Consider the following 14417-nt stretch of genomic DNA (forward strand, 5'->3'; position numbering starts at 1 on the left):
AACGTTGTATAACAAGCAGAAGAATTCCTGATTTTATCTTAATTTCCTGTCAAGATGCAAGATGTACAATATATTGCTTTCAGGTGCTCAACTCAAAATGGGTACCCCAGGTCTCCCAAAAACACATTCTTCGGTATCAGTCTGCCCATTTCACTCACATCTTCATCTCCTGCACTTAAAGAGATAGTTCAAATCATTTGATGTGGGGTTGTACGAGGTACTTATTGACAGTCAATGTGTTACCTGAAGCAGCAGGAGTACCAGTATAGGAAGCTAAGCAATGTGATGTTGTCGACAGGGTCAGCAGCAAAACATACTTTAACCACCTAAAAAAATGAGTATCATTAAAAATTGTATGCTAAATTTAGAATATTTTCACTGCTTTACCTTGTGTCAGATAGCCTTTTCATAGGGGAAATTCCCACCATCTAAACCCAACACTGCTCTCTCAAAAGCCACCAAACAAATTCTTCTTTCAACTGTCCCAAACACTTTAAGTCTTTTTTTTCCCCATTCTGAAATTACTGCTCATTAAACCTTTCTTTAAGACAAGTACAACAGAGTGTACACAATTACATACATTTTAACAGTGCAATTACTATTGAGACACTTTCATATACTGTGCTTTGAGGACATGTAAGAAAGCACGGCTAATATGGTGCAGCTTGTAACCGTTAAGATTATGAATATGTGCACATTTTATCCAAATAACCCCTATTTGGAAATTTCCTGCAATGTTTATATAATGATCATATCTCTCACCATATCTCTGTCCCAGGTGTTTTGTTTTTTGTTTTTTTTTTATTCTCATGGACCCTTAATTTTGAGTGCTGCTCCTTTGGCAAAAATAGTCATTTTACCACACAGAACACGAGAGGTGCTGCTCTGCTACTAACTGGACTAGTTAGTTGGTTTGTGTTATGCTGTCAAAGGTGAGTTCAGATTCACTTAAGTCACATAATAACACAAACTAACCGATCAAAGTAGTGGTAAACCAGCATTCAAAATGGAGTCTGGTTGAGTGAGGGAGCAATATTTGGCTTATTTCACCGTGGTTTCCTGTCTGAAAAGGCTGTCTGATGACACAGAAAAGTTGTGAAAATATTCTAAATATAGCGTACACTGATATTAATTTTATATTTTTTTACCTTTTTTAAGTGGCTAAAATATGTTTTGCTGCTGACCCTGTCCACAGCACGACATTACTTAGCTTTCTAAATGGGTACTCCTGCTGCTTCTCCAAACTCAGGGCATGCCAGCTGGTAGTTGCCATCTACTGTAGGTAACACACCGACTGTGTACAAGTACCTCATACAACCCCAGTTTAAAGAAAGATCTGAACTGTCCCTTTAGAACACAGGTGCAGTGTCTCCGACCTGGGCTCAGACTAGTCTAACCGTTACACCACAGGGGGAGCTGCCATTTAAAGAAGAAACAGGAGCTAAAAGATGAACAATCACAAAGATAGGACCAACAATATTAGCCCCTCCTCAAAAGTGCAGCTTTCCATCATCACTCATCATCATCAATCAAAGTGTCTGAAACTCATAACTTTTTGCTTCTTTTCATGGAAGGTGAAACATAGAATGACTACGAAAAAATAATAACAAAACAAAACAAAACAAAAAACAAAACAAAACCTAGAACAAAAAAAAAAACATTCCTGTTCACTGAGAGTGCAGGACACAGTATCCAGTCATAGCAGTACACTTGAGGAGAGGACATGATGAAATACAAACGACACACAGGGATGAGTATTCAAAGTTTCCAGAAGTGACATTTCACAACAATTAAAAAAGCTGAACAGGAGGCAACACAGAGTCTGGAGTTCAGTTACTTCTGTCACTAGATTCACTTTCATTCAAGTGGAACTATACAATGATGTTGAATCATGTACCTCTTATAATATTTTGTGTATTGGCATCAAATGTAGTTACATTATAAAACGCACATGAACGACATTATTGTGATAAAAAATGTTTCAAAATCCAGAATCCGTGTTGCCTTTGAATGTAAAATGCTGTCTCAGGAGAGCGCCTGGTTGGTCCAGACTCAACAGACATGAGCCCGATTGTTTTTTTTTTTGTTTTTTTTTTTGACAACATGGACACACAACTCAGTGTTCAGCAGGACAGAGTCAGACCTGCTCCCACAGTCTTCAGGCCATTCACCAATATGCTGGTCCCACAGGCTGAGAAACCTGTGGCCTCATTTATGAAAAGGTTTTTGATTTCTTCTTCTTTTTAGTTAAAGTCGAACATAATCCAGAGATGTCCACTAGAACATTTTAAATCAAATTCACTTATTTTCCTTGGCAACATTATAGTATATATATCATTATCATCTTTCTCATCTGCATTATGCTGCTAAAATTTTCACCTCAACTCATGATTGTGGCTGTCCTACTGCCCTCATTGCTATCTTTTTTTAGTAAATCGTTTTAAAGTGATTGTTATAATGACATCTGGGAAAACATCAGAGAACATTTTCATAAATGCAGCCTTTAGTTTGCCGCGTACAGGTCGACATCACAGCGAGAGGTACCTAAGCAGACCTCTGGGTATAGAAGAGAATATAGGCCTGAGTGTTGCACACTTCCTCCACACTGCAAACCTTCATCTCAGAGTCATTACAGTGGACCCAGAAACCTGAGGAGACGACAAAAACAAGGTTAAATATGCAGCAGCAGAACAAAGGTGCTTTATAGGTTGATCTGAATCCAGCCTCTTTCTCACCTCCTTCTGTGTTGTAGCAGTATGCGGTGTAGTGCCCTGAGCCAAAGCCTTTCCCATGATGCATAACTACAGCAGACAGATCGTAGGTGTAGCCTCCTCTGTGTACAGAGTGACCTGAGCCTGTGCAGCAGTACGGTTTGATGTTCAGAACTTGGTCAAAGGCCACATGGACGCCGATTTTCTCCCTATGGTTCCGCCCTGACCATCTGCCGTACAACAGGGAGTGGTTAGTGTCACAAGGATTCACAAGCTTCATGATACAAATGAACTCTCCTGTACTCAAAAGACAATTCCAGGTTTTTTTTTTTTAACCTGGCTCCAATTTTTAACATATTTTGGAATTTAAATGACTAATATAAACAATACTACTAAAAGTTTTGGAACTGGTCTAATAGATTGCCCCAGGCAGCAGCCACGAAACAGTGACTTGTTTTAAAAGGTTAGTTTGGAGGCAAAGTCACACAACAATACAAATAAACTAACTAATCAATCAAGGTCACAGCAGACAAGCAACAATGGAGTCTGGTGGGCTTAAACAGAGAGATATAACAGAGTTTTTTGATTAAATAAAAGGATCCTACTCTTTATCAAAACGGTCTAAGTCTACAATGTTGACAGACATTTAGAACAACAATCTTGGACATACTTTGACAAACACATTTTTCCCCAAGGATTACATCGCAGCCATTGCAGCCTGTTTTGTGTCTACGATGGTTGAAACAAGCTACTTGACTCGAAAAGTTTCTTTTTGTACCCATCGGTCATTTAGACCTCAGTATCGTGTATGCAAAACTAGGGCCCAGGTTTATGAATACCAGAATTACCCTTTAAGCACTATGCTTACAGCTACAAAATAACAACTATAAACAAGAGTGGGTTTCTCAAACTGTCATATATGCTTATTTGATTTGAAATTAAAACTATAAGAAAATCATCCTGATGAGAAACTTGCCTGAAGCGTTTGAGGTGCAGCCGTAGAACCTGAGGTAAACGGTAGATCAGAAGCTGCTTACATGCCTCTGACAGAACTAAGGGTTTGTGGGATGATTTCCGTCTTCTTTCTGTCAAACCACAAAACAATGACATAGTATGTTATTCCACAAATAAATTAAAATACATAATGATAGATGTAGGGCCTTGTTTGGTGCAGAGTTGAAGAACTTTCCTACAATATATCAGGCTTTGTAAATCAAGAAAACATTTTGTATGGCTTTCACAAGGGCAGCTGGCCTAGTTTTCAAGTCACTGCCTCCACTGATGCTTTCAGCAGTGGACTAACACTCCTCACTCCACCACCGAGTCACTGTCCTCAGCCCCTACACAGTTACTAAGAGAAGTGCTGGCCCACTGCTAGAGGCACTGCCTCTCAGTCAAACACAAGCTTCATGACTTAAACTAACTGCTTAAATTGCTGAGGCCTGATTTAGACATTTCTTTAACTGTGAAACTTAAATCTGAACTTAAATCTTCAAGACAATCTCAGTAAAATGCTATTTCAAAATTCTATTTTGTAACTTTATTTACTTCAAAAGTAATTTCTTCAATTTTTTTTATTGTCTTTCAAACTAAATTTGTGCAGGCACTGATGTCTTCAGCATTCAAAGTCCCATTTCCTTTTCTGATGGAACTCTATTTGCAAAAATGCGTGGAATACAGAATTATAAAGAAAGCCAGAATTCGATTTTTTTTTAAATTGGTTTGTACAGCTTAAGGCAGAATCAGATTTTAAGATCTAATGCATTTAAATTATGTTAAATTGTGGGTGGGCATCCAGAATGAATTCAGACTGATCCACTTCCAAAAACTGCTTACTATGCTTTGTGTTGTATGAAACATTGTACTGACTGTTGCAGTGGTTACAGGCGTAGATGCTGCCTTCAAGAGCCTCCATCTCCGTAAACTTGGACAGCATCTCAGTGAGGGTGCAGCTGCGCTGGTAAGCTGTGGAGCCTGAGCCTTTGCCTATGCTGTGGTATCGCTCAGGAAACTCCAGAGACAAATCCCAGAATGGCTCAACTGTGTTAGACTTGTGCTTACAGGACAGACACGTCACCTAAAAAAACACACGTCAAGAAGAGAAGAAAAACACATGAGAACTCCGGTAGTAAGTAGTTGTGATATTTGTTGAGGACACACAGTCTTTGGCTGTATTCAGACACAATCATGCATCACAGCGATTAGCTGCAGGGTTGTGTGGGTTGTGTGACAATTAGGCTTGGGCAGTATAAAGGTATTATAGTATACCAGGGTATTAAGAAATCCTGATGGTATGATTTTCAATACTGTCCTAAATATAGACACTCCTCTTTCTATTAAACTGATGGGAGATGCTGTATTGTAGTGCATAGCTTGCACCACTAGGGGTCAGTCTCTGCACAGCAGCACAGCTGAACAGACAAAATTAGTGTCTGTGGGCTAAAGTTACAAGACCACAAAAAAAGAGGAAAAATGTTTCTGTTCAGGATTATTTTGGATTTAGTGCCGATGATAAAGGTAAGCTAACAAACACTACAGACTACTACTGGTCAGAGTAGCATTTCATCGTGAGTGACAGATTACTTTCTGTCTATGGTGGCAGTAAGTGATGATGAATGCGCCCTGAGTGGATGAAAAGCTGTGAAGTTGTTGGTCTGGCGAGAAATGAGCAGCATCAGTGACAGTGTGGGATTGAGTTTGTCAGTGAATGAAAACAGCAGCTTCTCAGACCAGACCAGAGCTCCTGTGTGTGTGTGTGTGTGTGTGTGTGTCATTCACAGCTGTGGGAATAGGGTCACTATGTTGATCAGCTCTGCCTACGTTGAGGGAGTACTATAGTACAGTCAGTTGAGCCGCTTTACACAAGTTTACAAATACCACTGTAATACTGGATACCGCTGCATTTTTTTTAGCATTCCTGAACAGACTACCCCAACTGAAATGTGTGAGAGGACTGATGTTTTTGTCGCAATTTTTGATTTTGTCCAAATGTGTCCTCAAGTCTTAATTTTAGGAATTTAAGTGAATCTATTAAGACAGTACAACAAGCATCCAAAAATTTTTTGGTAAAAAGAAAATATCAGAGTATTAGAATATTTTAAAAGTCAAAGTTTGCTTATTGTTGTAGGGATGGAGGAATATTCAATATTAATAACCAGTCTAACACTGTGGAATACACTGTTTTGTAATTACACTATTATTATACTTTTATTACATTCTATATCAGGATGTAGCATCCTGCAAGCCTCTTTTCAAGTGATATACAAAATTTAAAACAAATTCCTTTTTTTTTTTTTGTCTTCACTCACATCTCATTCTGAAATGACTTGGTTTCACTGAGTTTAAAGGCAGGTTTGGGTCAAGGGCCTCTGAGAGTAGGTTAGGGCTACAACTAACAATTATTTTCATTATCAATTATCTGTCATTTTCTTGATTAATCGATTATCTGTTTTGTCCATAAAAATGCAAAAAATTGTGAATATGTTGATCAGTGTTTCCCAAAGCCCAAGGGGACGACTTCAAATGTCTTGTCTGTCCAAAATATAAAGATACTCAGTTTACAATCATAGAGGAATAAAGCAACCAGAAATAATTCACATTCCAGATACTGCAAGCTGGGTACTTTTTCAAAAATGACTAATGATTAATCGATTATTGGAATAGTTGGTGAACTGATTTATTAATTAGCAGTCTGTATTGCAATTACTGATTATGACAGTGTTTTGTGCAATACATGCAAGTACTGTAAGTTTAACACTGAATAATTTGGGGCATAGATGTGAAGTGTTGACAGTCTCACCTGGCTGAGTAGCTGCCCATGAAAGATGGTGTTAAGAACCTTTAGCACTTGCTTGGACAGCTTCCTCTTTGTGATGGGGATAACTATCCTGCGTTTGGACCCCTCTGTGTCCAGTTCCTGCTGCACCTTGTCCAGCAGCTCACACAGGAACTCCTGAGCGTCCTGCTGGTCGTACCCACGGAAAGCTGGGATGAGGTTCCACACCGAGTGCAGCATGGCGAAGGGAGACACTAAAGACCACCGGCCTGACCACATGACCCTGAAAAGTGTATGCAACTCATGGCACAGAGACATCTGCTGGCGGGTGGAGCAGCGGGGCTCCTTAGGCTGGACCAACTCTGCAGCCTGCGGGGAAGGTGGGGTGCTTTCTTTTTTGCCCACAGGCAAATTCCAACTGCCTGCCTTCCCCATGCGTCCAAGAGGGCATCCTGGCAGTGCAGTGTTACCACTGCTGACTACCCCTCCTGTCACACCCTTCATCCCTTGGGAGTGATTGGTCTTGGCCAGCAGCTCCTCAGTCTCACACAGGTCCAAAGTGAGAAAACACTCCCTGAATTTCTGCAGGTGGCTCAGCACTTGCAATATTGAGTTCATGTAGCATGTGTTCCCCAAGTTGCGCAGACCAGTGACACCTGGAGCGAGTCTCCGGCGGGTTACCGTGTGCGTGGAGTAGTACCTCCTCAGTTTAGCAGCTCTGCCATTCTGAGGAGCCTTTCGGGACAGGGTTAGGAGGGAAGGCTTCTTAGGGGGAAGAGGAGCAGGAGGAGGAGGTAGGCGTTCTGGTGGGTCGCGAAATTTGCGAGGAATGAGTGTGATGGTTGAACGTGGCGCCTGAGTAAGAAGCCTAGCACTCTTTCTGGGAGGAACGTTGCCAAGCTCTTCCATGAGTCTCCTTTTCACCTCTTTCTTTTGTCTTCTAGCTTCCTCAAGTTTCTCTTTACGCTGATTCTGCAGGTCCTGATGTTTGCTGAGCCACATCTGGAACATCTTCCCCAGAAGTGCTTTCCTCCTGTGACGCAGGGCTAGCTGCATGGAGGGCTGCGGCCCAGCTTCCCCAACCCAGGGGGTGCAGTCCCCTGCAGTCGAGGAGCGTAGCGAGCGTCTACCTGGGCTGCGAACGGTAGAGAGCGCCCCTCTGAGGAGTTTGAGGTCACCCTCTGCATTATCATTGAGTACATAGTCTCCACAGGCAAAACAGAAGACGTCCAGCTCACGCACCTCCATGGCCAGTGGGTGGTGTGACTCCTGAAAGTGTTTGAGTGAGTGCTCCTCCATGAAACGTCCACAGGCCACATGGGAGCACTTGAGGCAGGCCCACACTGAATCGGTGGTGCTGCAGTCGACACAGTGCCATTTCTGTGGATTGAGGATGGAATGGTCGTGGCCAAGACGAAGGCGTCCCACGTGCTTACAACGATCCATCTCTCCTGATACACATGTGGCCTCAGTGATAGGACACACGTCCTGTAACCAAGCTGCAACTCATTCTGAGGTGAGATGTAGAGGGATAAAACAAAACAAGATTAAGATCATACAATCCAGTGAAAGGACTGCTACATATGTTATATTTATTATGGAGGCCATTATCAGCAGGATTCAGATTAATGAGCATATACATACTATAATGTATAGAAAGTGGCAAAAATTAAAAAGTTGTACTTACTGTAAAAGTAGTTTGCTCGATCAGGTTTGGGACAATACATCACAACATCTGCAGAGAACTCAACAGCATTGTTCACCTTGATCACCCATGTCCACTCTCACTGTCAGCACCAACAGGAATGTTCTGAGAAACAGTGACGAAATTAAATTTGTAATACATAGTTGCATAAGGAGTCTGGTTACACAAAAGCTGTCTCTTTGTATAACAGATTTTCAATTAAATAATGACACAATGCACCAAAGCTGGAAAAATCAATTACTACATCAATAACTAATCAATAACAATTTACAAACAATACAAATAAAGCATTCGCTGAGAATACCAGTCACCACAAAACTACACATTTCTCCACTTCAAGTATGCCCAACAAAAGTTCCCAAAGACACACTTTGATTGGCTATTCACTTGAGTGGAATAATATTAATTCCTGTTCAACAGTGAAAATAAGACATGGTTTAAAGGTACAAAAGCACTTCTGGAGAAAGATGGTTGATTGTTGAGTTTTATTCCCAAGTCATCAAATACTGACATTTTGGGAATGAGAATTAACAATTAACTATCTTACCAGCCTGTGATGGGTCAAAGTCTCCTGTCAAGGGCTGATTTTCTAAAGCTTGAAAACAGAGCCAGGACGAGGACCACAAGTCTAGCTTTCTCTCACACTACTTGAATTACATAATGCTTAAAAGTTATTATGGGATTTTTGCCCAATGAAGGCAAAAATAAACTGCCAACGCTAGCTTTAAGTTTACAGTGTCTGTCAAAATGTGTATTTTCTAACATGAACATATTGAAAAACAATACAAGATCCTGAACTGAATGTGACTTCAAAACTCTTACACAAGATAGGGTGTCACATTTTGACTGTGATTTTGCTTTTGACTTTACATATCATAACAGGATATAGCTTACACTATGAAACCATGTGATAAATGTTAGATGGTTTCATACATTTCTTCCTGTACATGCCTAAGGGTTTTTAGTAGGACCATACAATTAATTAAAATATGATCAAAATCACAGTATAGGCTGCAGTTTAAAGATAAAGGAGCAATGTGTGACAAACCAGCATTATAATGAAGTACAGTGGTGCTGCAGAGATTCTTTAGAATACAAATCTGGTGTTTCACATCATTATGATGAGTGAAAATTAACACTGTGATGCAAAAAGGATCTCTTCCACTAATCATGGATCATATCACAATCGCAATATCTATGAAAATAATTGCAGTATGATTTTTTTACTGCATCATGTAGCCCTAGTTTTCACAGAGAGCTTGTTGTGGATGGTACACCAGTGAAACTGTGGGCATGTAAAGCCCTTTTGAGACACTATCTCGCATAATACTGTGTGTTAGAAATAAACTTGATTCGACATTAGATGGGATTAATAGTACAGTTCATAGGTAATTACAGAAGTTAAAATAAAGTATTTGTTTTGGTGCATTTATACATTGGTACTGGAATGATAAACTCTGATTTTAAAAATATGACCCTCTTATTCAAACATATTAGAATGAGTTCATTTCCATAGCAGAGACAATACCTAAAGCTGTTAAACGAGCAAAATGAGAAGCAGAGTGATGACATGAAGGAGAATGGCTGTCTGTCCATTTAAATTATGTGGTTAATCCATGTAATTGTTTGCCTCACCAGTATCAGCGCTGTGCTACACCATTTTGCCTGCTTTTTGTTTTCCCTCTTTGTGTAAATCATCCACTCCTTTTAAAACTAAAGATTTTATTGAAAACACACCAATAACTTTCAAGTCGGTGCAACTGGTTTCTTTATACTTGCATATCCAGTAGGTGTTATGTTGTGCTATTGACGCGGTGATATTTGAAGTGAGTAGTAACGCATGTGAATGCTGATATTCATAAATGTTATAATATATCTCTGTAGCTGTATGAGTCTGTGTTTCAAAGCCTGTAGTCTGGATCAGGCTGGCTGGCTCCTGTCGCCATGCTAAGCTACCCCTCCATCACCATGTTCAGCCAGAACAAAGAGCAGTCAGAGAGCCACTCTCCAGGAACATCCAACAACTTTGTTGCTCTGAGGCAGCAGCTCTGCGAGCAATAAGTTAGCTAAGACGGCTAACCGCTGCTAGCTACAGCAGCTCTACTCAGGATTAGCGCTACCTAGCATTTTGCTGTCTTACACAATAATAATACTTTGTTAAACATAGATGATACGCTTGGCACCAAGTAGCTAACATTTATGTTATTAGCTTGCTATAGCAGCTAGCGTTAGCTCCAATGCTAACGCGTTTGCTGAGGACAATCGAAGTTAACGGTTAACGGTTGTTGTTGGTCGCTGGCTAACGTTAACTATCTATTACAGCTTAGCTCGCTAGCGAGCTGCGCCGTTAACCGTTAAAAAAACTCCCCGGTGGTGACTTTGATCACAGAAAGCCGGTTAATGGAGGGCGAATTAACGCCGGGCCTCGTCTGTGCTCGTTACTACATTAATGTAACATCTGATAATGGAAAAGCTGGGTAACGTTACCATCGCCAACAACATCCATCCATGTATCCATCCGGCTGATTGTTGTCCTCCTCCTTCACAGATTGAACAACCCAACTCTCGATCCGAGCCCAGACCCTGCTGCTCTCATTGGACCGGGACTGAGCGCCAGCCCGGCGCTCATTGGCGGAGTAGCTGAACAACAGGCAGCAGGATGGACCGTCCAATGGTCCGTCCACCCACCGAGGCCACATGGAACAATAACCGACCGAGGCTAGACTGCAAACCCCGGGCATCTGACCCCAGTGTCCCCGAAAGCCCCGTGTTCGCCATGTGTCAGCTGGTTTGTGCTAATCTGATAAAATGCATTCGGGGATGTGGAGCTTTCAAGCACAGTATTAGCTGAATGTGAAGCTGTCACGTGAAGGGTTTTTTAAATCTAGACTTGTGGCCTCCATTATTGCATATGATTTTGATTCAGGTTGATACAGAGTGAAACTGGTGCCAAGTAGTAATTCAGCATTTGGCTGCTGTTTGTAAAAGATATGCCAAATGTGATTTTAAAAAAGAAGAAGAAATACTGTCCAATATTTTAGATACTGGATCATTATTTTGAGATATTAAGTCTTTATTTTAAGATACCAAGTTATTATTTTAGAATAAATGAGTCATTATTTTAAGGTACTAGTCATGATTTTTAGATATTATGTCATTATTTTAAAGTGGGAAACAGACTCCCACACTTTTTCCACACAATTTATTGTTGTTGTTGTTTTTTTTTAAATTCTTTAAACACATTTGTGAAAAATTGTATTAACTTTCAGATCCATGATTCAGTACTTTGTAGAAGCACTGTGGAGGTCCTCCTGTGTACATTTGTGCCAGTTATTTTCATTCATTTGTTCACACTTTCTTCCCTGTAATTGTCTCCAGCTGTCAAACAGCTTGCAGACCTTCCTCACAGTGGACATATTGACCACCAGCAGTGGAGCAACTATCCAGATCCTTTAAGCTGAAATAGCAATAATGTAATGTACACATACATAAAAGTCCTTAGTCCCGAGTTGTATATTACATTAGTAGATGAGTATTATTGATGAATTAAAACAGTCTCCAAGATCCATCTCCACAGGTGTTTCCATTTATTTTGCCTGATGAGACTTACTTGTTATTTTTCATGGAAAACATTTTGATGTCTCTCAGGAGGAGGCACAGGTGTAAATAATAAAATCAGTGATGGCCAAATTCCAATTAGCTGTTGTCATGGTTTACTGTGACATTGTTAATCTTGTTAGTAACACCTCTGGGTTTAAAAAAGTAAAAACGTCTGCTTCTTATTTACTTTTTAAATTTAGCTGAGACCTCAGTCAAGTTAACTGTGTTTTATTGCAACAAGTTAAACTCTCTACCATGAAAAAGTCTCCGTAATGTAATCCATCAGACTGAGGTCCTCAGGTCTCTGCACAGATGCACAGAGACATCCCTGTGGGTACTTCAGTGATGTTTTTCTTCAATGTTTTTCCTGTTCAAAACTTTATTAACTAATTAAATGTAAGCCACCACCCATTACAGGAAATCTAATAGGATAAACCAATAGGAAAACTATCAATTATGTGTTCATAATCTAGATCTACACAACTCTAGAGAAGATTACAACCTCACCGAGAGGACATCTAAAGTATGTGTGTATGATTATAAAAGAAACACAGAGGCTCTGGCTAATGTTTTCCTTTAGGTCTCTTTAATACAAGATGCTTTCATCAAATAGCTTATTATAATGCCAAAATTAACATAAAAAACCTCCAGGCTTTCAAAAATGTCTGGACACCATGCTGATCCACAGGACCAGGATTAGAGCAACATCAATACAAACATAAAAAATAGATTTCTCCATTGCCGCTGACAAATTCAACGCACGTTGCTTCCTGGGATCTGAAGTTTCCGAAGTTTGTTGAACAACTCGAGGTACTGAGTCATGGTGTCAACAGAGTCTGCTGGTGCAAAGAGTCCTTCAGGCTTGGCAGCAAACACAGATGGCAGTTCAGGAACGCTGGAGCTAAGAAAAGACTGCATGAACTCCTTCATGAGGTTCCAGCAGTCCCCTGGAACCACACAGGGACAGTACTCCACCTGAGGAAACACACCAACAGTTAATGCTGTCACAGTGGGAACATGTAACATTTCCACTCTTACTAATATTAATTTAAGACATACCTCTACTGAGATCCCTCTGGCACTGGAGCTCATTGTCACAGTACCCACTTTTATCAAGAAGTCACAGTAGCGGTATCTTGCTCCACGACACTCCACCTTGTGTCCCTTGGCATTTTGGAAGTGACTTTTTAGCTTCACCATGAGAACGTCAAAGTTTGCGTCGGCTATCAGGCAGGGGCCGCCCTCAAACAGGGCCAGGCAGCTCAGGGGAGTTTCAGAATTGTGCATCACATATAAGAGCTTGGAGGGCTGACCTGTAACAGAAAGAGAATAATCACCGTCAGACATGTCAAGTAAAAAAAGAGTTCAAGCACTGCACCTTCGTGAAGTTTTGGCTCTTCATTATTTTCACAACACTTTTTGTACAACACTGTAGTTTACAGGATGAGGCTTTCCATGCAAGCAACTGAAAAGAAATTAAAAGACAGCAATTTAAATCATAGATCATGATTTCGATTAAAGTAGTCTGTGATATTTTTTCGGTGGCAGATCACCCACCTCTATGTCCATGTACATGTAAATACTTGTTACAACACTACATACAGTGCTGCTACTACTATAAGATATTGAAAAAATATTTTGACCATTTCTTACATATGTATTGTCACATTTAAATGCAGGCTTGTCGCTTTAAAGGCATTATCATCTCATTTTGGTACTGACTGTATTTTTCTATTTGATGAATTGATTAAAAGATCAATCTAAAACAACATGTTACTGGCTAACATAACCATGGATTTTAGATTGTAATGTGCACGTAATAATGAAATTATACATGACTTTTGTTTCAATAGCAGCATTATTTATCAGCCATCTATCCCCAAGTATGATGAGACAGAGAAATATGACTGTAATGAAAAGATTTACTGTCTTCTAATGTTCTTAAACAATGTATCATAACGAGATGAAATACGTTGCTCAGAGAAGAAGTTTGAAAGAAGATTGAAATATTACCGCTGACATTTCCTGTTGCATGGTAAGTTTCACAGTCTACACAGAAGCTGCCTTGCTTAACAGCACCCAGCTGCTCCAGTTTCTTGTGCAGCAGATCCACTGTCTGCTGCACACTCTTCCCCTCAGCCACAGGCACCTGGCACACACTATGACACACAAAAAAACAAGACTTACAGAGGAGTAACATCTGCTTTTTAGTTACCACGAGCATGTAACGTTATCAGAACTGTTCCCTGTTCTGTAGAACATCGTGTGAATGAAACTGAGCGGTGCTAATTGATAAAAAATATGCTAAGGTTAAAGAGAGGTGCTGAAGATTAAGCTAAATGTAATTTATGGAAATAACGATCCAAATATTGTCCAGCTTTTAATACAGTTAAAAATCATCTCACCAAGTGACCCCCATTGATGTTTTGGCTCCAATTATTTTCTGTTTTTTGTTCTGTCTATCTATCGATTGAATACTTCCGGGTGAAAGGTGAGTCGTGTCTAGAAGGTAACCCCAGACCCATGAAAGGTCTCGCGAGAGTGATGATTCTAACCCAAATCATAATCTTTCCCTAAACCTAACCAAGTTTTTTTTTTCTTGCTAAATCAACATAGATCGTAGCGT

The 14417-nt window shown here is 40.2% G+C and overlaps 2 protein-coding genes across 3 annotated transcripts; both read right to left on the minus strand.

Annotated features, from left to right (window-relative positions):
* Positions 1-1229: 1229 nt before the first annotated feature.
* usp49 (ubiquitin specific peptidase 49) lies at positions 1230-11213 on the minus strand. Of its 2 annotated transcripts, none has more exons than XM_084734070.1 (7): positions 10679-11213; positions 8174-8296; positions 6511-7997; positions 4581-4788; positions 3688-3796; positions 2736-2941; positions 1230-2648 (listed from the first exon to the last, which is right to left on the minus strand). In XM_084734070.1, the coding sequence occupies exons 3-7, from the start codon at positions 7930-7932 to the stop codon at positions 2545-2547; spliced, it is 2049 nt and encodes a 682-aa protein (XP_084590196.1). In that variant the 5' UTR covers positions 7933-7997; positions 8174-8296; positions 10679-11213; the 3' UTR covers positions 1230-2544. The 2 variants fall into 2 exon arrangements, with proteins under 2 accessions (XP_084590196.1, XP_084590188.1); XM_084734062.1 differs by having other exon boundaries at positions 4548-4788.
* A 1142-nt stretch (positions 11214-12355) lies between these two features.
* Positions 12356-14334, minus strand: med20 (mediator complex subunit 20). The gene is made up of 4 exons (XM_084734106.1): positions 14197-14334; positions 13805-13950; positions 12851-13104; positions 12356-12766 (listed from the first exon to the last, which is right to left on the minus strand). Exons 1-4 carry the CDS (start codon positions 14208-14210, stop codon positions 12545-12547), a joined length of 636 nt encoding a protein of 211 aa, XP_084590232.1. The 5' UTR covers positions 14211-14334; the 3' UTR covers positions 12356-12544.
* Positions 14335-14417: the final 83 nt, after the last annotated feature.

This window comes from Lutjanus erythropterus, chromosome 2 (genome assembly GCF_056507025.1).
Source record: "Lutjanus erythropterus isolate fLutEry1 chromosome 2, fLutEry1.hap2, whole genome shotgun sequence".
In the NCBI taxonomy this organism is placed as follows: Eukaryota; Metazoa; Chordata; class Actinopteri; order Lutjaniformes; family Lutjanidae; genus Lutjanus; species Lutjanus erythropterus.

Bases quoted from the DNA above. Each gene is read 5' to 3' on its own strand.
- med20 (XM_084734106.1), bottom strand. The intron at 13,105-13,804 runs GTAATATTTCAA...TTTCTGTTACAG, and splicing joins TGCAACAGGAAATGTCAGCG to GTCAGCCCTCCAAGCTCTTA. The intron at 12,767-12,850 runs GTATGTCTTAAA...GTGTTTCCTCAG, and splicing joins CCAGAGGGATCTCAGTAGAG to GTGGAGTACTGTCCCTGTGT.
- usp49 (XM_084734062.1), bottom strand. From the start codon at position 7,932: ATGGATCGTTGTAAGCACGTGGGACGCCTTCGTCTTGGCCACGACCAT. The intron at 2,942-3,687 runs GCAAGTTTCTCA...GTTGTACGGCAG, and splicing joins CTGCACCTCAAACGCTTCAG to ATGGTCAGGGCGGAACCATA. The intron at 2,649-2,735 runs GTGAGAAAGAGG...TCGTCTCCTCAG, and splicing joins CTGCTACAACACAGAAGGAG to GTTTCTGGGTCCACTGTAAT.